At 42.5% G+C, this 25,597-nt stretch overlaps 1 protein-coding gene across 1 annotated transcript in view; it reads left to right on the forward strand.

Moving 5' to 3' along the window:
- XKR4 (XK related 4) overlaps positions 1-25,597 on the forward strand; it is a 422,699-nt gene that overhangs the window by 262,886 nt on the left and 134,216 nt on the right. Inside the window, exon 2 of the mRNA XM_063079072.1 lies at positions 185-384. Within this exon, the coding sequence (XP_062935142.1) occupies positions 185-384 (200 nt within the window). The remainder of the gene's footprint in view (positions 1-184; positions 385-25,597) is intronic.

Below are 25,597 nucleotides of genomic sequence, written 5' to 3' on the forward strand. Positions count from 1 at the left end.
CAGCGACTTCTCAAAGTGAGCATTTAAGAATAAGGGACTCTTAGGCAGTTAACTTTGGGCCTTAAAATATAAGCCACCAGCGTCGTCATTTCATGTGAGTGTTTGCAGAAAAGAAAAACAAGTCTGCAGTTCCAATGATAAATTATCGCTCATCTCTTTCTTATTCTCCATGTTTTCTTTCTAGATATTTCCACACAATATACTTAGGTATCCGAAGCCGACGGAGTGGGGAGAATGACAGATGGAGGTTTTACTGGAAAATGGTGTATGAGTACGCTGACGTGAGTATGCTGCACCTGCTGGCCACCTTTCTGGAAAGTGCTCCGCAGCTGGTCCTGCAGCTCTGCATTATCGTACAGACTCATAGCTTACAGGCCCTCCAAGGTAAGGGCTTGCAGTTCGGTTTCCGAATTTGGGGAAAGACTGGTTACTTTTGTCACAATCCAAGGAACTGTCAATGCCCTTGGTTGACACAGGCCTGTCATATTCTGCTTTTTTCCACATGATTTGTGAATGATGCCTGATATTTTCTTCACCATCACTAATCATAGCTAACTAATTGAAAAACAATTCTTTTTTGCCCTTCAGCTGCCCTCTTCGTAGGAAAAAGATTTCTTTATGATTTTATACTTCATCAGTATGGGGGTAGAGTCAGTCAACTGAGGCTTTCTGGTTTTTATGATAGAGTAATTTCCAAAAGTTATAAAGACAGCAGTAGCTCTCTCTCTCTCTCTAATTTATGTATATTTTATGTATATACATATGCATTTTAAAAATTAGGATAATTCCTACCATTTCCTTTTGACATTAAGAAATGCAGAGAGAGAAAGAAAGAGATTAAAAGGAAATGGTAGAAATCACCCTAATGTTTTTAAAAAGGAAGTTATATGGAAAAAAGTCAACATTTAACAATATATTATATTATATTATATTATATAAATAATGTATTATATTATATAAATAATATATTATCATTAAATAATATATTTATTAATATGCTTAATAAATAATATATTTTTTATATACTATGAAGTTTTATAACATGAATATTTTTGCATTTTATCTTGTGTGATGATCTCATCAGTAAGACTATTTCATTTATAACAGAGCTACCATAATGTTTCCTTGGGACCTGCTGCTCAAATCCTTTCTAGAACAGGCAACAAGATCATCAGATAGACTGGTGGGTAGACAGTGAATGAATGGGTTGGCTGGATGATGGATAAAAGGCCATTTTTCTAAGTAAAGTGTTTCTTGATGATTTGTCAATCCTGTAACTAAGCAGGTGTTGTTAAATGGTTGCTGTATTGCAACGTGCTCATAAATCTCAGTGGAGCCCTCTGTGAGCCCCTCTTGTACACACACATTGCTGCCATGTTCTGGGTCACGCTCCAACTTGAGATTTGGTCTGGTTGGTCTGGGAAATCTCTACAATGTTCTTATAACTTTTTGTAGCAAGGAGCACATTAACTTAGGCTAAGTGCTTTAATCTGGGTGTGGGGGGCCAGGGTATATGATGTGCGAAAAGAAAGATAGAAGGTAAACTGGTAGCCAATGACCTCGTTCATAGATTCTTGCCCAACCCTGGCTTCATGCTAGGATAGCTTCTGTACAAGAACTCTGAGAAGAAGTCAAAGAGACACCTGGAGTGTGCTCCTCACATGCTAGAAAGCAAATTGGAAGAAAGAGAAAGTGAGGTCTCTGCACAGAAAGAGAAAAGAAAAGCACAGAGTGGGAGGGTCACATAAATTATTTGTGGATGACTGTGCTTAGAGGCATTTAGTGGTGAAAGACCAGGCATAGGAGGCTCTGGCTCTGGTTATCTCCCCCTCACTGTAAACCCTTGTGTGAGCCACTTAATCTCTCTGGGCCCAGGTTTCTCAAATGTAATGGTTGCAGATTAACTGGGTGATCTCCAGACTCCCTGACAGCTCTATTCTGTATCTGAATCAATGAGTGCCCATAGCCATACAGTGCCAGGTATATGCTTTAGGAAATGGTCTGTAAATGAAGATACAAATGAAATTGAAAGGCATCATCAACTGAAATCTCTGTCAAAGTACCTAATACTCATCTCCCAAGCACCGTGGCAGCTTCTTAGTAGTTACACAATCGGGAACTCTCCAGAAGAGGAAAACTCGGGCACAAATGTGGAGGCTGCAAGTCGCCCCCCTCCTGTGGCCCAAGGTTACTGAGCACATCTACTAGTTTTCCAAAAGATTCAGAAAATCAGAGCAGTTTTTCCTGCAAAGATGAGGTAGAAAGATGAGAGAAGTTCTAAGAAAACGAGGTTGCCATTACAGTTAGAGAACTATACATAAAATTTTACAGAAAAAAATATAAGAAAAGGCAATTTTTAGTCTTTATCAGATTATTCATCCTAAACTTAGGAACCAAAATTTGTGTTTCTTTGAATTGTGATTCTTCTCTGACACCTGGTGTCCCGGGCTTATCTATTAAGCTCAGGTATGGTACAGGCTTTTCATGCCGGACCTCGTCCTTGACCAAGGCAAGCCATGCTGTGAAAGTTCAGAACGCTGTAGGGAAACTATGTTCAGTTCACTCCCAAGGTTGCCAACACGCAGGTCCAAAGACCACTAGGGTCGATGCAAAGTATTTACCACAAGATGAGGAATAAGCCCACTACGATGACCTTACTGTTGTGTTTTTTAACAAGGGAGGTACATAGAAAGATTTGTGAAAATACCCCACGGAAGACAATAACGACACACCCTCCAGCAAACAGTGAACAACAGTCCCTCCAGCAAATAGCAACCCACTCAGGCAACACTGTCTGGTTCCTTTTGTATTTTGAAGAGAAACTCACATTTGGGGAGAGCTTCTAAATACCCCTCTGCTGACAGAGAAGCCCACTTACAAGTAAACCAGCTTATAAATTAAATAATGTGAGTTATAGAACACAGCGTTTCCCCTCTAGGAAGAGTAAATGTGACATCTTTAGTGGCAAAAAAAAAACTTGGGATTTAAATGTAAAAACAGCTCTGCTATGAATGAAAATAATCAATAGGCATGAAATGTGTGAAGTATTTGCGAACAGCTCTGAATTAAAATGTCTGAAACATTCTTATTTAGCAGGCAGAGAATCACCCTAAGTCTACAGGTCATTCCATATATGACTATGTCTAAAAATTTTTTTTTTTTTAGGATAAAAGGAAAATTGCTTTTTTAACACAATTTCAACTACCACTCTTTGAAGGACACTCTTTTCAAAAAACAGTAAAAACACGAACAAGAAATATGACATTTTAAAACTGATGCTAAAAATTGTATTCTCCTTGTGGAAGTTAGTTAGCCCTAAAACACCACTAGCTGTGAAAATCCTTTCTCAGCTCTTTCTACTTAATTATGTTGTTAAGTCAGATAAAGGTGAGATGCCTCATTGTGCTGGAGGCTGATGGCTTTGGGGAGAACTGTTGGAGCATAATTTTTCCTCAGTTTGCACTCGCCCAGGAAGGACAGTTTGACTGCTGTTCTGAGACCAAGAATCGGGCAGAGCTGAGCATCAAGCCTGGACATCCAGTCCTTTTCCCTCCATACTGTCAATTTTTACAAATTATAGGGCACTAGCTACTCCTCATTAGATCTGGGATTTCCCTAGGACTTACTGTTTCTGGAGTATAAGACTTTCCAGTTTATATGTTGTTATGATTTTCCAATCCCAATCTTATATCCTCACTAGGAGGGAGAGAGAGGGAGATATTTAGAAAGACAGAGAGAGGAAGGAAAGAGGGAGGGAGGGAGGGAGACTCTACTCAATGAAGAGAGATGGGCCACAGGGCTATCAGTCTCCTTGCAGAGGATACTGCTCTCGGTGTTAGAGATGTTTAGTAAGATGTGGCCCAAAGGCGTGGCAAAATCTAAAACTCATTGTTTCACCTCATTTCTACTGCGCTGCCTTGGTCAAACCACCTCCACCCACACCCAGACCCCCAGGACCAGCCTACTGCTTCTCTTCCACTCTTGCCCCTCTGCATTCCATTCTCCTTGGAGCGATCAGAGAGGTCACTCGGACACTAATTGTTCCCTGTGTTCCCTGCACGTACTTAAAGCCTTCAGTGTTCCCCTTGGCACTCACTGAAGTTAAAGTGAAAGGTTACAAAGCCCTCTATTTCACTGCATTCTCCTCATCAGTCATTACTCCACGTCCATACTGTCCTCCTCTTGGTAAGAGGATATTCCCATTTCTTTACCATCTCAGGGCCTTTGCATGTGCTGCTAACCTCTCTGGAATATTCCCATCCCTCTCCCTCAGCTTGGCTAATTCTTACTCATCCTCCAGAATTCAGCTTCACCTCTTCAGAGTGACCTGTCCTGACTGCCCATTCAAATTTTTGTTCCCTCTGTCTTGCTACAGCAATTCATAAAGTGATTCATAACTAAAGCCAAAACGTCTCATTATTTTAGATATACTAAGTTTCCATTTGTATTGTCAGGGCTAGGCCTCAGACCCTTCAAACCCATTGTACAGGCTGGGTCACCAGACCCCTTACATGCAGGTCCATGCTAGGTAATTGGGAAAGATCCCAGGAGCCATTGGCAGATGACATGAGCTCAGTCCTCAGCAGTAGCAGCAGAAGCAGCAGTAGTGGTGGCCTCTCGGGGCATCCCAGGAGCACTGGTAGCAACAGCCTCCAGCAGCAGTAGTGGCCTCACCATGCTCCCCCACCCCTCCACCAGGGACATCCCAGGTGCAGGGGGCCACATGGAGCAGAGCCACTCGTCCTTTATACTTAAGTCCATAACCCAGGACACCTGGGTGCACATGTGCAATTACATTAGACAATAACCAAGGAAACACTTGGGTGCACGTGCTTAATTACATCAAATGCTCAGCAAGATTCTGAATGTCTGGGGGGCCCTGACCATTTTCCTTCACTTTCCCTACACCCTTGTAGTATTTCCTCATAGCATCCTGAACTTCAGCCTGTGCTCTTGTAACTGGCAGCCAGGCTCAGCTTGCCCTTCTGCACTAAACAAATGACTCAAAAGTCCAAAAGTGCAAGGATTGGAAGATTTATTCAGATAAGTGGCACCTGGGGGATGACCAGGCTAAAACAATCACACCTTCTGATGTCCTGTTATGGGCTTGATAAAGGGAAAGAGGCAGGAAGATGTCAGGGTCCCGAGATGGATTGGATGCTCTGGCGTCACGGAGTCTGCAGCTGGTGGACTGGTCAGCTTCAAGCCCTTGATGTTATCTCGGGGTTGGAATCTTCATCTCCTAGGGAGATCTCAAGGATAATAACCTTAGTCAAATATCATTAGAACTTAAAAATACCTGACTTAGACCTCTGATTAATGTGAACGGAGTTTTCCTTTAAGGAAGAGGGAGAGTTTATAATCACATAGGTTGTGTTCCCTCTCTCTTAGATTTCCTCTGTTTGCAGCTGGTTAGGGAGGTAAGAAAGACTGGAAAACCTAGTATCAGTCCTTAATTAGGACTGATTGTAAGTGCACAATATCTAAAGTAAATCAACATAAGAGTGTGTGATTTCATCTCTGGGCAGTCTCAGCCATATGTCAGTTTCTCAATTTCTCTGCTAACCTCAGGAATTGATGACTATCAGTTCCCAAGTTAATGGCTAACTGAAATTTTCTGGTTTGTCTTTGTTACCTCAAGGATGGCTGTTTTTCTGGCTAGGGTCCCTTTCAACCTCAAGCAACCTTATTCTCTTGCTGAGCTTCAATTTGCCTATATGTACTGGGGGATAATAATAGTACCTAATTCAGAGGCTTGTAAATATTAAATAATACAATGAATGCAAAGTATGTGGCAAAGACCCTTAGCACACAGCATAGGGTTTATTAGACTTTAATGTGTAAAACGTCTACCCAGGAATCTTACTAAAACACAGATTCTGACCGAGTAGGTCTCAGGTGTGGCCTGATTTTTAAAGCAGGGAAATAACAGGTGAAAAATTGGATGGAATGTGAAAACGGGAAGAATAGTCCAACTTGAGGTCATAAAACTTGAATGAAGGGGTCTGGGAAGGAAGGGCAAGAAGCCCAATCAAGAGAGAACGGTTGGGGCTTCTGATGGACAGGACACAGGCTAGGAGAAAAACCGCAGGCTTGAGGCTATTGGACAGAGAGAACCTGGTAAAAATGAAAAGAGGCAGGTTAGGAAGAGCAGTGATTTGGGGAGAGAATATTTTAGACATTTTAAGTCTGAAATGTTGGAGGACAACGAATTTTAAGTCCTGAGTCTATGAAAAACAAATACAATTTAGGACAAGTCACCCAGAATTTCAGACCTTTGATCCTGTTTCAATGGCTCCAGCAAAGGTAAAATGTTAATGGTTAGAGTCACCCTACCTGAACTTTCAGATAACCCTGAGAACCTGTAAAATGACAGGCTGGACTAGAGGGTCCCTAAAGTCACTTTTAGGTTTGTGATGGTGATGCTCTGAATACTCAGTTTTGGTTGGCAGAGAGGATACTGATTCTTGTACAGACAATTGTCCACAGGCCTTGCCCAGCAACGTCACATCACTGAGTGCTCCCTGCAGGGTCATAGCACACCAGGCAACGTTGACAATGTGTGTGTGTAAACCACAGCCCGGGATGCATGCAGCACAGTCATCTGGCTGACAGCCTGCAAATAATGCTTTCATGAAACGGAACCATCTAGGTAAAACAAAGTCAAAAACTCCAGGCCTTCACTCGATCTGGTGGGTGCCAACCTACCAACCCAAATGTTTCCACTTTTCCCAGAAGGCTTTATTTTTTCATTTCCAGTGTCCACCTTTATTTGTCACTGTTGGAAAATCTCATTTGATACTGTAATTGTATTTAGCTGGGGTGTGCCAAGTGAGTTACCAACAAATGCCTTCCTGCAGGCTGTGTGCCCAGGAAAGCCTAGCTGAGCAGGAGAAAAGCACCTACACCCAGTTCTATTCTCATGTCTTCATATTCCAAAAAAACCGATGTGTTGCCTCTTTTGCCAACAGTTTATCCTGAATATTTTGTGAAAGGAAGAGAGGAAAGGGGGCTGCAAGAAGTTTCTCATGACTCTTCTGTCTTGCATCCACTAGGCTCCTGGGGTTGTTGGAAGTAAAGGGGCTGTCCTCAAACACCCAGCCATCCAACTCTGTCACCTGCTAACTAGGGAACAAAGAAACCCCTGAATTGTGAAAACCACCTCATTTGTTGTATCCTGGTAGGGGCTCTCAAGATTTCAAGCTACTCCACTTCACAGTAAAGCAGGTAGAGACAGGCCCCAGCCTCAATGACCTGACTCAGGTGGGAGAAGAACCAGCTGCCTCCATGCCCAGGTCCTTCCTCCTCGGCCACTGTCTTCTGAATGTGCCAGGTCCACTGCTGGATTTCTGCAGAGGAGCAGAAGTGAGGCAAGAGTGCCAGTCTGTGAGCAGGACTATGTTCCAAGTCCCTTTAGATCTGTCTGCTTTGCCGTTGCTATTTTTGTTAGTTAATTAACACATTTATCGAAAGTCTATTGTGTGCATGACGGTGTGCGAAGCTCTGTGCAAAATCTGGTGTGCGAAGCTCTGTGCAAAATCTGTGCTAAAAAAATTTTGTTTTTTACTAAGTTTATAATGCAACATTATAAACATGACCAAAAATGTTTAGTAACACCTAATTTACCTGGATGTATTCCGAAACGAGGTGTTCCATTTTCTAGATGGAATAATATAAAATAGAGGAGCCCCATGAGCATGTCTAGCTCTCCTTCCCCCAGTAACGGACCACACAGCCTGTGCTTGAACTGCTCTTTGTCCATCATTAGGGAGTTGTGACTGATTCACAGACTGTGTTGGAAGGAACCTTCAGGGGCATCTGGCCGATCACCCTACCTGACATGCCAGTCTCTGATCAAATTGCTTTTGCTTACCACATTCAACCCCAGGGTCTACCATCTTGCCAGGAAAGCTGCTTGTCATCTTAAGCCTGGTACAGTAAAAGCTCTCCTCTCCAACCCTGGCTAAGCAACATTCTGTTCCTTCTGTAGAATGTTCTTCCTGTTGCCCTTTCTACGTTGAATGTTCACTCCAAATGGTTATTTTGGTCCACTGACAGTGTTCTCTCCTCAAGTTGAGCTGAACATTCAACAAGAGTCAACTTGGGTTTCTAAAACTGCTCATTTTAATGTCCTTTTTATTGTAAACTTAGATTTACATTACTTTAGTTACTTTAATTAGTTTAATTAAATAGAATATAAACTGATGAAATATGAGTGTGAAGAGAGTTGTTTCTATGAAATCTATGTTGACAGCTGCTATGGTCTGAATTTTTTATGGTCTGAATTTTATGAGTTGAAACTAAATCCCCTATGTGGCAGTATTGAGAGGTGGGGCTTTAGGAGGTGATTGGATCATGAAGGCTCTACCCTTATGAATATATTAATGCATTGATCCATCCATGCATTAATGGGTTAATGATTAATGGGTGATCACAGGAGTGGAACAGGTGGCTTTACAAAATAAGAGGAGTGAAGACCTGAGCACACCCAGCGCCTCACTATGAGATGCCCTACCCCACCTCGGAACCCTGCAAAGAATCCCGACCAGCAAGGAGACCCTCACCAGGTGCACCCCCTCAACCTTAAACCTCCCAGCCTCCAGAACTGTAAGAAATAAACCTCTTTTCTTTATAAATTACCCAGTTTCAGGTATTCTGCTATAAGCAACAGAAAAGAGACCAAGACAACAGCTTTGGGGAAATTGGGACCAGAGAAGGGTGGAGCAATTCTAATCACATGGCATCAAAGCATCAGGCTCCCTGGAAAGAAGTTTTGTGCAGCCCCAGGCAGCAGTGGATTGTAGATTGTGAGGCTGCACCCTGCCTCTCCACCCCCCCCACAGTGTGCTGTGTGCTCTGCCACCACCAGCCCTTCCTTGCACAGTACCTGTGAAGTGCTATGTGCACAGCCCTCCCAGAGCCCCAAACCACACTGGGTTTTGCTGTCCTCTCTCAGATTGTTCACTGCTGTTTTTTGCTTTTTGCAGTGTGTCAATTAGAGTACCACCCCCCAAACAGGGAAGTGGAACATGCCAGACATTTCAAAAAGGATGGATTTAGATCAGGAAATTGTGTTGCACACATGCTGGGAGGCTGAGAGGATGAAAAGTGGATACTCATGAAATCAAGAGATTCATAACTAGAGGAAAAGACTTCTTCCTTCAGGCCTGGGGGAAGAAGGAAGGGGTGCTCAGGCCTCTGGAGAGGAACATAGCCCCGAGGAGTGCTGGGCAAACATGGGGGCCCAGCCTCGCAGCAGCCGGGACTGCCATGAAGCAATCCAGGCAATGAGGAGCAGCTCACCTGGAACATTCCTGCTGCAGAGGGCACAGGCCCAGCAACTGCTGCTCCCCCAGGCTGTGGGGAGTCTGGTGCCAGGTGTGCCAAAGAGCCACAGGCTGGAGGCAGGAACTTGAGGTCCAGCCATAATGGGGATGTGGATCTGAGCTGGAAGCCAGAAGCTGTCTCCTCCTCTTCCCCACCTTCCAGCCTGCTGCAGTGCCCACTATCTGCGGGACCTCCCCTCCAGGGCAGCAGCATGGTCTGCAGAGCCTCAGGCACCGGCTGCAGGGAGGGAGCTGGCATGTCCACCTCTTTTTATTTCATTTATTTTGCCCGCTTCCAGCTGAGAAACTTGTTAACCACGCTTGTTAAAGCTATTTCTGAGTAAGAGCTTGAGGTGAAAGCCTGAAAGACTATGGTATGAGACAGATGCACAAGTTCTAGATCATGGAGACTGTGTCATGGAAACGTCAAACAGCTGATCTGGCAACTGACATGTCTCTCCTTAAGTGTATGACCACTGACCTCAAGTGGTCACTCAGCATGGTCCAGCAATCCTACTATTTCTCCTTGAAATTCACTTTCTTGCTCCAAAATGGACTGTTTCCTACTTTCTCCTCTGTCCTCACACTTAACTGTCTGCCTCCATCACTCTTAACTGTTGGCCTCACTCCGTGTTTAAACAGAAAATAGAAGCAATAAAACAAGAGCTACTTTCTTTTCCCACAACTACATCAACCAACCCCCTCTTCCACCCCCGCGTGCCCTGCCTTGCCTCCGCGCACTGCTCCTGTCCCACGTCCAGCCCTCCTCCTCCTCAGCTCTGGACTCCAGCCTCTCACCTGCAGGAGCATCGCCGTCATGAAACGATCCTCTCTCTTTCTGCCCTGTATTATCAACTTGTCCTTTCTACTGGGTCATTGCCATCAGCACATAAACAACAATGCTGTAATAACTCCCATCTTTACTAAAGAAAAAAAAATGGGCCCACATCACCCACACCATATTTCTTTCTTCTTCACAAACTCCTTGGAAGATTTATCCATATCTCTGTCTCCTCTTCCTCATTTCCCATCATTTACATCTCTTTTGTTTCATAATCCTTAAACATTGTTTTCAAAGTATAACACATATACAGAAAAGTACACAATGATAAGAAGCTACTACCAAGGTCAAAAGAAGAGCATTAGCAGTGTCACAGAAGCTCTGTTCTTACCCCCTCCTAACCAGCATGCCCTCCATACTAAAAGTTATTACTATTCTGAAAAAAAAAATTTGCAGATCTTTGAGCTTTATATGAAAAGAATTATACATTAATGTGGGGGGGAGGTTGCGCATATGTGTGTTTTTGGATTCTTCCATTCAGTATTATGCTTGTGAGATATAGTCGCACATAAGAATGAACCTCAATTTATTTATCCATTGTCCGGTTGTTGATGGACACTTGATCTGTTTTCAGTTTGGGGATATCATGATTAATGTTACTACAGATGTTGTTTACATGCCTTTAATACACATGTACGCATTTCTGCTGAGTTAATTCCTGAGAGTGAGAGTGCTGAGTCACAGGGCACAGGCACACTGGACTCTTGTAGATAATGCCAAAGTACTTTCCAAAGTGGTGGTGCCAAGTTACGTTCCCATCAGCAGTGTGTGCATTGAGATTGTTCCAAATCCCCTCCAAAGTCTGGTACTGTGGGTCTTCTTAATTCTAGCCATGAGTAGGATCTCAGTGTGATTTTAATTTGCATCACCAGATAAGGATCAGGCCAAAAAGTATCCTTGATTCCTTTTTTATTTCATCGCCTTATCCAGTCTATCAGCAAATCTTGTCTGCACCACCTTCAAAATACATCCCAAATCTGACCACCCTTTACTGCCTCCATTGATAATACCCTAGTTCCAACCACAGCCTAGCTAAATGTCCACAGTGAACGAGAATACCTGCCTCATACTTGCCTCCCTGCAGTCTGTTTGCCATACAGCAACCAGGGTGATCCTTTTTCGCTTTATTTTCTTCTTTAAAACTCTCTAGTGACTCCTAACTGCAATTAAATGAAGCATAAGGCTCCCTGGTCTAGTACCTCCACATCTCTCCACCCTTCCCCTGGCTTGCCCCAGTCCAGCAGCACCAGCCGTCCTCTGTTTCTTAGACACGTCGTGTTAGCTTCCTCATCAGGCACTTTGCAATTGCTGGTCCTTTGCCATGTGGTTCTGCTCATCTGTTCATTCCAGACTGTGCTGAAACAGCACTTCCAAAACACTCAGCCCCTTCCCACACCAATAGACTTTCCCTCTCTCCTTACCCTGTGTTATCTTCTCCACAGCCATTTGAAATTGTGTTCATTCATATGTATTACTATTATTATTCCCTGTCATCTCTACTAGAGTGCAAGACATGTGAAAGCAAGGAGTATAGATAAGAGCCTGAAACATAGAAGGCACTCAAAAGTATTTGTTTTAAAAATTCTGGCATATATTTAGCATGTTCAGAAGCTGTTTGATTTTTTATTGATTTCTCAATTGGACTAGACAGTACAGACTGCTGGACAACTTTTTGTGGAAAATCATGGTTATTTTATATAGATAAAAATACGTAATTTAAGATCCCTCCAAAATATTGTATTTGTAAAATTTCTATATATTTGGAATTTTTTAAATATTAGCTTTTTACTCTTTTATCTATGCTATTGAAGATAAAATAGAAAACACAAATATCCACAAAAGGAGAAAATAAAATTGCCTTCCTGCTTCTCAGAAATAATAAAAATCCTGACACTGAGAAATAATTAGAAATTATATTTTTTTGCTTATCTCTATAGACTTCTTTCATGTTTTAATATATATTACATTAAAATGGAATCAAATATGGATATTATATTGTAACCTTTTTTGATAACACATGATGAACATATGTCCATGACAACATATGTAATTTTACATGATTTTAATGGCAGCATAAGACACCAACATATGGATTCTCCTTCTCTTTTCAAGCAATTCCCTATTTTTGAAATCATAAGTTATCCTCTATATTTGCTATTATAAATAATGCTATGATAAACATATTAAGAACTAACTCTTTGCAGAGTGCCTTAATTATTTCTCAGAGATAATTACCTAATAGTAAAATTGCTGATTCAAGGGAAAACAGGGTTTGAATGTTTTTGATACATCATGTCAAATTAGTCGTTTTAACAGACATGTTTCTAGGAAGAATTCTGCAATGTCTCAGTTTCTGATCCAAATGCACAGGAAGTCAGTGAGAGCAATAAATGTGACAAAGACTGAGAATGGGGCAGATATCTTGAGGTTTATGAAAGAGCCCTTACTAATACCGTATGTGAACAGGAAGGATGTAAGTCCAACAAGTTTTCTCTTGTTACTTCATCATATCCACCTTTATGAGCTTTATCAAATCTATTGTATTAAGCACCAGTAGTTCACTAGTGATGAAACAAAATTTTAAAAGCAGCTTCACGAGAGACTGAATTTGAACCAAAATTGTAGGAAAAGCAGACATAAGTTTCTCACAACGCTTGGCAAATTCTGACCAAAGAGAAGTTGTGAAGAGCCAAACCATACAAACGTGATGAAACAGCAGCCTCTATATTGGATACTTGTAATTATTTCTGGCTTTTTAAGTATGTTAAATGTATCCAATAGCATGTAGTGCTAAGCCCTAAGAGGATGAAAGAAAGAAGGCATGTCTTTGCCCAGGTGCTGGTGAATTCAGTAGAGGGTGCACTAACAGGATGGTGCCAGTGGTGAGGCCAGCACTCCTTCCGGACACCATGGACCTGCCACACTCAGCGCATTGCCGGTAATCAATGAATATTTGTTGAACAGAAGGTAGAATGCGTGCCTGGTATGTGCAAAGCCCTACGCTAGGCAAGATGGATACAAAAACAAATGGCACAGCCCCCACTCTCAAAGAATTCAATCTCATGGAAAAGAAAGACCAAAAAATTATGGTAAGTCAACATGCCATGTCATTTTAGTGGTCATGTCGAGGTCCTTTGGTGACCCAGAGAATCTCTTACAGAAAATGGTACAGGAGAAATAGAAATGCCATGCTGTCAGTGTTCAAAAGAGGAGATGTCAGGGAATGTGGAATCAGGAAAGTTTTCGTAAAATGAGTGGCTTTGAGGTGAGTCACAAACAACGCCTAACACTTTGCCATGATGAAGTGAAAGGAAAAAGGATGTCCTCTGAGGAAAAGATAGCGACATGAACAAAACCAGAGGGGGAGGCCATTGGTTTGCTCCATGACTGTGTCTGTTCAGCAGTGCTGGGGATAATAGTTTCCTCAAAGTGATGGAAGTGTTGATGGTTTTTACAGCACATAATTAGATTTATTTCCTAATATTTGAAACAGTCTCTAGTAGCAGGGTAAATCCTTGCATACAATGCTTTAAAAGCACCACCACGTTTTCCTGTATTTCTTATTTTTGACCCTGTGTTTTTGCATTGTTGAGTATTTGATATATTGGAGGATAACACCAAATAAATCAATAATGTAGTAAATCACTAGTCTCTTCAATTTAGTTTTAAAGACTCATCAACAATAACTTTTTAAGGAGAGAATCACGAAATCACATGGCATGTTGGTCATATTGCTCTACTCTATTTAAAACTATTGGCAGAATAAACGATGGGTGGCATGGGGGTAATGATATTATTGATCTCTTTATTTCATATTCAACAGTCTCTGAGTCGTGCTACCACCCCAAGTTATACTTAGAAGAACAGAGAGAAGCTTCATCTGCTGATCATCGATTCAAGTGCTTGAAATCAACTCAGTGTGGTATATCAGCCCCCAGCACAGCTGTGAACAGCTTTGAATTTGAATCATTCTGAACATAGTATGAAATAAGGGGCCTGACTATTTTTAGGTTCTACTTAATTATCTCCAATAATCAAGCACAAATCTTGGTATTTTTCCGCTCAGTATTCCTTCTCTCTCCTCTCTCTACTTCCCTCCAAGGTGTGAGGGAGCATGCATGCATGTTCAGGAGCAGGGTGATGAGCCAGGTCACGTATGTGGTGAGCACCGCATGACCACTCGCCTGTGCTGTGGCTTTGGAGAGAAGAGCATGAAGGGAAGGTCTGGAGCAGCTGGTTCAAGCCTGCTTGGAACTGAGATGGCTCCGTAAAGGGTTGTCTGCCCTGAACACTGCCCCAAACACTCACTGTTGCTTGGCCTTTCCCGGGGCTTCTTTGTTTGCCAACCTCTAACCTCCCCAGATTTCAGTCGTGTTTCAGCACTTCACACTTTGATGGAAACAGAAGCCCACGTTTATTTTCCTTTGCCTAATCTTTAGCCAGTCCCCGAACTTAGAGCTGATGATTGCTTTGACTGAATATCTACATACTGTAATTATTATTTCTAAACACTAAAAATAACTATGGGGAATGGTAATCAAAATGGTTGCTGAGCAGAAACAAGAGGAGAGATAGGTGAGGTCAATGTAATAAGAAATTTAAAAGTGGCTTACTATGGGATTTTCCCAAATAGCTTTTTTTCTAGAAAGCTGCAGACAGTGACATGATCAGGATTTTATGACCCAATTTTGATCGGGCAGGTGGATGAGGGAAGCTCCCACAAGCTCTTCAGTAGTTTTCACATCGGAAAGTGTACACTCCAGTACAGAAATATATTTTGCATTTATTCAGTAGATTGGAGATAGACTAAGTTTTAAAGCATTTCTCAGACATGTAAGCTAATATTTTCTTGATGACTCAGTGGGAATAAAGAACCACGATTATTTCCTATTGAATGATTTAAGAGAGGCCTTTTTTGAGTGTACTGCTCATCCATACGCACGTGTTTGTGTGAAACAGAGGGACAGAGAACCCTGCACAGATGCAAGGCGGGGAGGGGGAGCCACTGATTCAATCAGTATGTAAACGTTTGTTATATAAAATCACATGGAGATTCATCCTCCAAAGCTCACAATGAGCCACTGATTGCAGAAAGATAGGGCCTGCTGAGCTCTGCCTGGCTAAGGTTTTGTCAGCACTTTCGTTGTGATCCTAAATTTCCACAGCTTATAACTCAGCTGTAGCACTCTGAGAGTCTGTAAGACTAAGGAGACTACAAAACTCCAAATCTTTTTAAACATCCATAATATTATTAATTCAAAGGCTTGGAGGATTCTATAGGGCATGAAGTTCTCCAGTGTAGGGCTGAAAAGTATGAATTTTCGGTGTGCAGGTATCAACAAAGACAGGCATGTCCAGATTTCTGTTGGCTAAAACACTGATTTAAAATTCAAATTTAAAAAATCTAAAATAGATTCCCTATAATGTAAATAGAAAACAAATATTTTTAACAAAGGCTTTTGAAATAAATAACGGAATAAGTAAATGCAAAACACTATTTCACAGATTTTTTTTTTTAAATCAACATAGAATAGCTGTTACAAAAACTATTTGAAGTAAAGGGGCATGAAAATCAAGTACAATGTATTTTGAGAAGTAAAAGTTAAAAAATTAAAATTTAAAAAATTTTCTAAAAAATTATTTGAAGTAAATTTCATTTTTTAAATGTTTTGTGAATACAGAAGGAGACCTTTGTTTTAAATTCAAGGAGGCCAGGGAGTTTCATGGAAGAGGGGTGCTGGACCTTAAAGAATGAGGAAAATGATTTTGATCATAGAAACGCATGGGAGGGAGATGTGATAAAAGGAATTCAGGGAGTCAGAGAAGCACAAGTTCTCTTACCCAGGCCCAAGAGATGTAGCACTGCCAAGCCCAAGAAGCAGGGGTGGATAGTGTGAACTTGATCCTGAAGCTTGAGGGTCCTGAAAATCACTTTTTGTTCTTAGAATCCAGCAACATGTCACCCCAAGACAGGCTGTGTTGTCTTAATTAGGACCCCAAAGAAATCTCCATTGATTATTACATTCATGTACTCAATAAACTGACTTGGATACTAGAAAAATGAAGACAACTAAGACTGTCTATCCTTGAAGGGCTTACAGCCTGGTAATGCAGCAACATGTGAATGAGTAAGAGCAAAGGTTGTCACAGTAGACCCAGACGGATTCCACCTGGAAAGGATGGAAGAGGCTTTGTATGCACTGTAGCTTGAGGTCATTGGAGGAGGTCAAGGCCAATGACAGAATCCACTTAAGGGTCTAGAGTGGAAGAAAAGCCAGAGAAGAAGGGAATAAGAGAGAGAGGGGCAGATCAGAGGAGCACAGTGATGTGGAACCCACGGCGGGGAAGTTTCAGAAGAAATGCCCGTGACGGACCAGCCAAGGTGAGAGCTGAAGAGAACCTGCTAGATTTGATGATCAGGAGAGCAGGAACACACAGCACAACACATCAGTGAAGTTTAGGAAAGGAGTAAGGAATGCAAAGTAGAGGAGAAGAAATCGTGGTAGCAAGGGTAGAATGTCCAGACTACAAGGGAAAGAGTAAAGTCAGTGAAGTGGCCACCAGCGCAGGGACCAGGGACCAGGGCCCAGGGCTCCAGACACCATCCTGGTAGGTAAAGGAGCTCAACCCAGAGAGAGTCCATTGTGAACGTTGTTTTCACTCCCCATGCAGCCTGGAGTGTGTGACCTAGTGACAGGGAGACTTCACGTCTCTGACCGGAGGGTAATTTCAATGATCTGAATTGCATAGTTGTGTTAGAACACAAGAAAATGCACGATGTAAACCTGAGACTCCTGACACACAGAGGGTGCCCAGTCCTCCGGGTCCTCGTCTGGCTTCCTTCCTTCCTTCCTGTCTCCAGTGAGCCAGGCAAGAGCGCCTCAGCCTGTTTCTACATCTGGAGAGAAACGACTTTCCCAGTTCACGTTCTCCTTCTCATTTAAAGTGATGTAGATCAGTTTAAGCTCTTTTTTCCTCCCTGAAGTGAGATACTCACTCCTCTCCCCAGGGGTGTCCGTCTGGCCTCGGGCTGCCCCCGCAGTGACACCTTCTGTGATCTCAGCCCCTCCCCAGATTGTCCCATGAGAAGAGCCTCAGGGATCTCAGCAGACACTCCACGCAGGCTTTGCCCTGCCCACTGACCTATATTTTTAGCACAAAGCACTTTTAGCCTTGATGGTTTTGGAAAGTATATACATTTATGAGGAAAGAGTTGTGCATTTCCCTTAAAACTTCTCAGCACATCACCCCCACTCCACTAGACATGGAAGCTAATCTTTTTCTCACCAGCTCATTAGCATTTATAGCATACGTGCTGAGATATTTCCTCCGGTCCTAGGCATGCACAGGATTCCTAGCACGGGTGGCCACATCGTCAGAAGGTTAGAGGCAGTCCAAGCTGAGCACATTAATCCCATCAATAAGTCATCAAAAGTGATTATATTTCCTTCCACTTCCTCATCTCTCTCTCTCTCACTCACACACACACACACACACACACACACACAGACATGCACACACACGCACGCACACGCACACACGGACACACACACAGCACAAATGCACCCTGAATGACAGGTGCAGACTACACGTTATCTACAGTATTTAAAAGTTACAAGGCCTGACGACAATGGCATTTGTCCCCATCTCCACCACCACCTGGACAATGAAAGAGGAATACATGCTTCTTCCTTGAATCGCACTTTGGAGAAAAAGTTCAGAGTCAAAACAACCTCGCTGGGAGCCTCGGCTCCAACACTTCCTAACTTTGACCTGAGGCCTGTCCCTCCACCTCTCTGCATCTGTCTCATCAGAGGAGCAGCCGAGCAAGTCGTCCCTTGTCGGGCAGGCTCAGAGAGAATGCACTGAGACGACGAGGGGCAGATGCCCTGAATCATACCCGGGGTATGGCAGGTGCTCAGGAAACCTCATCCTCGTCCTTGCCATGGGGAGAGTATTGAGCTCTGATGTGTCAATACGGATGGCCGAGAAACAAACCATTTATAAGCCAAGGCATCGACCTTACAGCCAAGGCTGCGCTATCAAACAAACTCAGAAGATGAGAGAGGAATACATCACTGCTTTTTCTCTCAAGCAAGAAAGGAAAAGAAAAGGGAGGAAGAAAGGGAGGGAAGGAGAGACAGGGAGGAAGGGAAAACACTCAACAATCTGAAATATGAACAGTCAGAGAAAACCCCAGAACCCTGTGAGGTGATGGAGCCTGTGTGCCCCGGAGAAGCTGCACTGTACCCCTTACTTGCTGCTACATGCTATATTTGCACTGTGCATGCGGGAGAAAATATGACACAGTAATCTGATATTATCAGACCCAGAAAGGCACTTCTGCAAACACTAATTAGATTTTCTTCCACCTTTTTAAATTTAGTGAGTTCTAGGAGAAGATCACGCCTCTCCTAACACTTATAAAGAGAATTTGTGAGTGAGATTGTATGCAAGCATTACCTACCCAGTGCTCCAGGCAGCACGTTGCCATGGTACCCATCAGATTTTTGTCTTGTCGGGGAATAAAAATTAAAACTGGAGATGCTGGAGTACAAATGTTCCTGTGTGTCCCTCTGAGCAGTGTGAGTGCCTGGAAAGGGAGGAGGTCTGGTTGTGTTGTTACTGTTTTCTGGTTTTGAAACAATAGTACATTAAAACGTGTAGGAAACGAAGTAGTGCAATGAGTTTACAGAAACAAAGAATCCCCCAAAGGAGCTCATTATTCTTATAAAGTCATATTATCAAAGGATATGGAAATGCCTAAAAGCAAGTCCTCAATGGTCAGAATCAGCAGTGTCATCTCAGAGCCAAAGAAAGTTGTCACTGACTAATAGAGGGCAGCACAGGATTGATCTGGAAGCCTAATTGGCTATTTTTATGGCTTTAAAATTCTACTCTTATATTAGAGCTATAAAATATCCATTGTGCTTCGGGGAACATCTGTGCATTTGGCTTTCATACTAAAAGAGATATTGAAAATCAAGAGACGTAGCTTGCTATGGAGAAAAACGAGAGCACGATTAACACAAAATTCAGGAAGGTGGTTGTCCATGGGATGAGGCACAGGGAGCAAGGAGCTTCGTTGACATAGGTGATGCTCAATTTCTTAAGTCAAAGGGCATTTTATTATTCCTCTCAGAAATCCACGTAGACATTGCCCACACTCACAATAAACGTTTTCTTAAAAAGGAAGAGAAAAAGCAAATGGAATATGGAGGTAGTAGACTCAAGTGCCGAATGTAAGTGATAAAGAGCCGTGTCACTGTGGCCAAGACGTGGTGTTCTCGGCTGTGAAATATGGGCATGCTAAATGGGCCCTGTCCTCCTGTCCCGCTTGAAAACTATCCGAGTCTGTGTATATCACAGGGATGCACTACTGCTGAACTAATCATGTTGGGGGGATACTTTTCTTCATGGGAAAACAAAAAAATCTTAGTTACCATCCAGTCAGCCCCGTCGTTTGACTAGCTGTGTAAGCCACTCCCTTACTCCAGGTGAACCCCTGTGAGTCAGCCTGCTATTTGTTGAGCAGAATTGTGGACATTCTTTCTAAAGCAAGATATTAGGAAGTCCACCATAGGGTCCAGGAGCCGGAGGTGCTGTCTGTCGCCCACACTCCATGCTTCAGGCTGTCAACTCCTGTCGTCAGCCTCTCTGAATGTAAAAGAGCAGTGTAATGAACTCAAGAGGCATCTCATTATTTCATGCTCATCAGACGTTTGTCAAATGCTGTCAGGTGCTTCATATTTCCCCCCAAATTAACAAAACATAACTGCACTTTTCAGGACTGGGCTAATCACCATCCCAATCAGAAATGTTTCAAGGAAATGCTCCCTTTTAGTTTGCAGCCTCAGGAAGCCAAAAACATCCACTTGCCTCGTTCATTCAGTGGGTGTTGGTAGAGTGCCCACTGCAGGCAGGTCCCGTGCTGGTGCTGGGCCCCACCGCACTTCTCAGAGGCAGGCAGGACGTGGGATTAGCAACTTCGCAGGCACCGGCGTCGTGTTCGCTCAGGCCCGTGTGCATTAGTGCGTGGGATGACAGCAGGTGGATCCCGGCCGGGTGTCCGGGCAGCCCGAGCTCGGTACCGGGCGCAAAGCCCCCAGCCTCCTGCTCCGGGCCCCGGCGGAAGCCCCTGGGGACGCTGCAGGGGAACCCGGGGAGCCACGGCCCAGCTCTCAAGTCAGCGCCAGGCTCTGAAATCCAGAGCCCATCGCTCGCCCTCTCGCAGGCTCGATTTGTTGCACGCGGTCACGTTGCCAAGGGAGGCGTCTGTCCTCAGAACTCCCTGCTGCCTGCACGCTCCGCCGGGTCTGACGGGAGCCTGGCTGGGGGATTGTGGCAGCTTTCCTCTCTCAGATACGTCCAGGCATCCTCGAGGAGTCGTCAGATGGACGCACGCGCTTAAATGAAGGGGAACAGTGCTGGGCACCAAATGTGCTGTGGCATCTGGGGAAACAAAATCAAAAGTGAAAGTGGCGTTGCCGTCTTTCTTACCCCAGCCCCGTCAGTAAGAGCTCAGTGTAAGGACTGATGAGAAAAATTTGCAAAATGTCTGTGATAGCATGTGAAAGAGAACGAGTCATTCTTACAGTAGTCAAAATTACCCAGAAAGACGTGTTCATTCTAAATGTTCAAAGAAAGAAGGAATCCCTCAGGAAATTAAGTCAGTTCTGTGACATCCTCCGTATGCAAACATCCAGATAGCAACAAAGACATACCATTTATTTGAACTTTCAACTGCTATGTTTTTCTCATTTCATTCATTCCCAATTATTTTTAATGTTTCCCATTTATTCAGAGAACTAGTGATTTCTTGTGAGACACTAGGTAGAGTTTAAATCTACAGGGAAACAGAGACACTGAACTATCCACTGAGTGGCTGCAGGAGAAGCCCAGATTCCTAGCATCTTGCCCAGGTGCTTCCAGCACTTTCCCCTGTTGATTTCACAGGTGTATCTTTGGTATCACCTACTATTAATTCACCGAGTAGATCCTCAGCCGAATAATGAAGAGATGATTTACACTGTTGATAAAAGAATCAAACCAGGTCATTTCTAAATCTGAGTCAAAGTCAGTAAAATCATGTTTACTTCAGTCCATAGAATGTTTTACTAATACTCTGGTTATCTTCTTTGGTAGACCTAATATTTAGGTAACAATGATCTTTTAAAACAATTTTACATCTAAAAATAAATTAAATACTGATAGGTTGGCAATACGTATATTATATTATTTGTTTAAATAATAAAGTCAGATATTCAAAATCCAAATTTATTGGGCATGATGAAAAGCAGGTGATTATTTTCATTTCAGGAAGAAAAATTAAAATTACTGTTTTAAAAAAAATTTTTTATTATTTTTTTTAAGTTTATTTATTAATATATATATTTTTTTTACATTCTATGATGTTGTGGACCAGTTAGGGGAGAAGGAAAAGGGGAGGGAGAAGTAGGAAGGGGAGGGGGAGGGTTGAGGCCTGTGGCTCCCCCTTCATTCCTGCATGGGAGACCAGGGGCTGCCAGCAGTGGCTTGGTCATTGCTAGGCTGGGTGCAGATGTCAGAGGGGTGTGGCTGAAGCCCTCGCCCCCCACCGCCCCAGTTCAGGAGCCTGTGGCGGCTTGGTGATCGTCCCTGGGCTGGTTGTGGGTGTTGGGGGACATGGCTAAGGCCCCCAGCCCTTCGCCCTCCCTGGCTTGGTAGCCTAGGGGACTTCCGGTCCTTCTAGGTTTTATAGCTGTTCTTTGGTGATGTGACACTTTTACTAGTTAATATCAGACTTTGTGTCTGGTCTGTAGGTATTTCATTTTTTCTTTCAGTTCTGTGTTAGATTATTTGCTGTTCCTACTGCTTAAACGCTGCACTGGAACTAATTTGTTGTCCTTTGCTTACTTCTAAAATGGGGGAACTTCCTGTGGGGACCAGCACTTGAGCTAAATTGTTGCTTTGCTGCTGATTCCCTGGGGAAGGTTTTTTGTGTAGCTCGGGTTTTAATGGTTGAATTTGTAGGTACTTCCAGGTTTCAGGAGATCCATTACACTTGGGTTGTGCAGAAAGTCTGGTCTGGGTCTGTCTGAGTCTTTTCATCAAACTGCATCCCCTGCAGTTCTATATTCCTGACCAGTCTCCTCTGAGTGGTCTTGTGCTGATTGGGGGGCAGATCAGCTGTCCTTGTTGTGCCTGCCCCAGTGTTCCCCTGGTGGACCCGTCTCCTGCACCACCCATGCTCCAAACACTTCCCATGGGACAGGCCATGTGCCAGTCCCTTGTGATGACTCACCGGCCTCTGAGTGGTTCTTTTTGTCAGTTGTTGTGGCTCTTCACTCTGATGTAGGTCCATGGGAACCCTGTTAGTGGTCCTTCTGGCCTGGGGGCCACCAACGCCGTCCTATCCCCTGCTGCCTCCAAGCAACTTCATAGGAAGGGCACAGCTGCGGCTTTTGCCCACTCCTGTTCTGTGTGCTCAGCAGGGCCAGCCTTGAAGCAGCCGGGGCTCTAAACAGTTGGAGTGGTACTTTCTCTCATCGTGACTTCTCCCACCTTCATGAATTCCACAGGTCTCTCCTCCTCTTCCCCTGAGCTCTAGTGGCCCCAGCTTGGCTGTCGTTGCTTTTTTATAGTTGTAAATTGGTTGATTTGTGGGAGAGAGTGATGCTGGGGACTGTCTATTCTACCATCATGACCGGAAGCCTCTAAAATTATTCTGAACGTGAGGAATTTCAGCTCTCAGCTTTCATATTTTAACATTTTGTTATCGATTTCAAATTATTTTCCTTTTCCTCTTTCTCTTAACAGAAATTTTTAATTTTTGTTGCAAAAGCAAAGGAAAATAATTTGGAATCAATAAGGTATGTCAGTTTCTAAATATGATTTATTTTGTGCATGTTTAATAGGTTTTCAAATTAAGTGGAGATTTCAGTAATAAACATTTATAGTCTATTCCTTACTTATAATGGTTCGATTTACAATTTTTCGACTTCATGGTGGTACAAAAGTGATCAGCATTTAGTAGAAACCATACTTCGAGTGCCCATACAATCATTCTGTTTTCACTTTCAGAACAGTAGTACAAAAAAGTTCATGGAAAAATTAGTATTATCTTTTAATTCCATTTTCTGTGAACCTTTTGAAGTGCCCTCATATTCAATAAATTACATGAGATATTCAACACTTTATTAAAAAGGCTTTGATTAGATGATTTTGCCCTCCTGTAGGCTAATCTAAGTGTTCTCAGCATGTTCAAGGTAGGCTGGGCTAACCTTGATGTTCCCTGGGTTAGGTGTATTAAGTGCATTTTCTATTCACTGTATTTTCATCTTATGATGGGTTTATCCAGACATAACCCATTGTAAGTCGAGAACCACCTGTATATGGCATCATTCCATAGAAACATGTTCTCTTATATCACACCTCTTTCTGTCCCCACACATGGAATGTGTCTTCTTATTCTCATTTTCTAAATGGGGAGCTGAGACCCAGAAGGTTAAATACCAGGACTGAGGGGAAAGATTAAATCAGTGTTCATAAAGAGACCCTGTGCTTTGTCTTCCAGTTATGTTGCATTTCTATTATAAAGCTCTCCCACCAAGGATTTAAATAGTATGCAAATTAAAAATACTACTATTAAAGGAAAGACTTATTCCTTAAATATTTATCACATTATAATTGGAGATACCTTTGTCAACTTTTCTCATCCTAATGACCAGGAAAGGCAATCATTATTTGTCTGATGTTGAGGTTTGATATTTTAGCAGAGGAACTCAAACTTAACTCCGTTCCAACAGGAATATGAGGTAATGAATAGAAGTAGTCATTGACCTGGAAAAAGATCACTTTGAACATGACACTATTACACAAAGTGTAGCATTTATTTTCAGATAATCCCTTTTTAAAAGTAGTTGTGAATATATTCAAAAGAATAAAATGCTAGCTATCAGGTTTTGAGAAGCACAATAAAATATGATTCTGAGTTACTGAGGGGTGATATATTTTGGGTGATATGGCTGAGGTGGTTTGTTTTAGAGTTTATAGCAATAAAGGTAATCAGGTGATTCTTAATGTTGCCAAGAGGACTGCAGAGGAGCCATTAAAGGCAGGTGAAGGGGAGGGCATTGAGAAGGTCAGAATTCAATTCTGGAAGTTTCAGTTAGGTATTGATTCCATTGACACAGCATCGTAAAGCTGGTAAATTTGTTTGTAACACATTGTTTTTTTACAGAAGGTTGGGTGGATGCAGATGTCCAACTAATACCAAGTTTTATCAGCTTGTGTTCTGGAGAGAAATTTCATTTATTAATGCTTGATTTTTTTTAATATCTTTTTTTTTTCTCGTTCTGGATTTTAGATACATTGTCTCATTAATTGCCAAAATATTCTAGTATATAGGCTGAATTGCAGAGAGAGCCAGATGTGTAGGTACAGACACCACAGACCAGGGCAAATGTGGAGTGAGAACACGAATGAGCAAATGACAAACTGAAGCAGACTGAAAGAGCAGCTGCATTCTCCCAGCCTTGTGTGCCTAATCCCAACTCCGACCTGAAGAGTTGTACGTACCTGAAGTCTCTGGCATGGTTTTTATCTTTGCTACACACATCAAAGAGCTACAAGAACTGCTGAAGTGCCTAGAAAAGGGAAAAGGAGAAGCAGCATTAATCACTCAGTCAAGTGTAAGGGAACCAAGAAGACTCTTAGTTTAGGCATCCTGAGAATTTGGAAGATCAGGAATTTTTGCTTTTGGTTTTTAATTTTTTAATATGACATTTTTAATTTAGGTGAATTAGAACTATAATTTGGAATCTACTGAGAGGATAAATATTAAATATTTAAAATTTCTGAAATGATTCCTATTTTCCTATGTTCCTATTAGAACATTTTTCTAATTATTAATGTATTAATTTCATTTAATCCTCCCAGTGGCCTTCACAGTTCTATTATTACCCAAGTTTTATACGTGAGTTCAATGAGAAGATTGGGTAGGTACTTTATTATCCCAGTGTCACTTCTAAGGAAACAGAGGTGCGGGAAAATAACTTGTCTAAGTTTATGGGAAGAAAAAAAGGACAGAACCAGGATTTGTATTCAGACAATTGAGCTCCAGAGACTGCCCACGTACCCCACCACATGATGCTGCAAACCGTAGTTCCTCATAGACTGTCTCACATGCCATTTTATATTTTAATATATTTAGTGAGGGGAGGTGTCAAGTGGGAATTTGGAGCCCTAATTCGCAAGTCTCCCTTGCAAACTGTCTTTGGTATTATCACATCATTTTTGGACGTGTAGAATGTGAGTACGAAAAGTGTGATATTGGAGAGCATTTCAAGAGGAGGAAACAGCACATGTCAAAGCACATGGCATGTTTCAGGAACTGCTCTACGTGCCTGCAGGTTGACGAATGGGGTTCCTGATAGGAACTTGACGGCCA

The sequence above is a fragment of the Cynocephalus volans genome, chromosome 15 (genome assembly GCF_027409185.1).
Source record: "Cynocephalus volans isolate mCynVol1 chromosome 15, mCynVol1.pri, whole genome shotgun sequence".
NCBI classification, from domain to species: domain Eukaryota; kingdom Metazoa; phylum Chordata; class Mammalia; order Dermoptera; family Cynocephalidae; genus Cynocephalus; species Cynocephalus volans.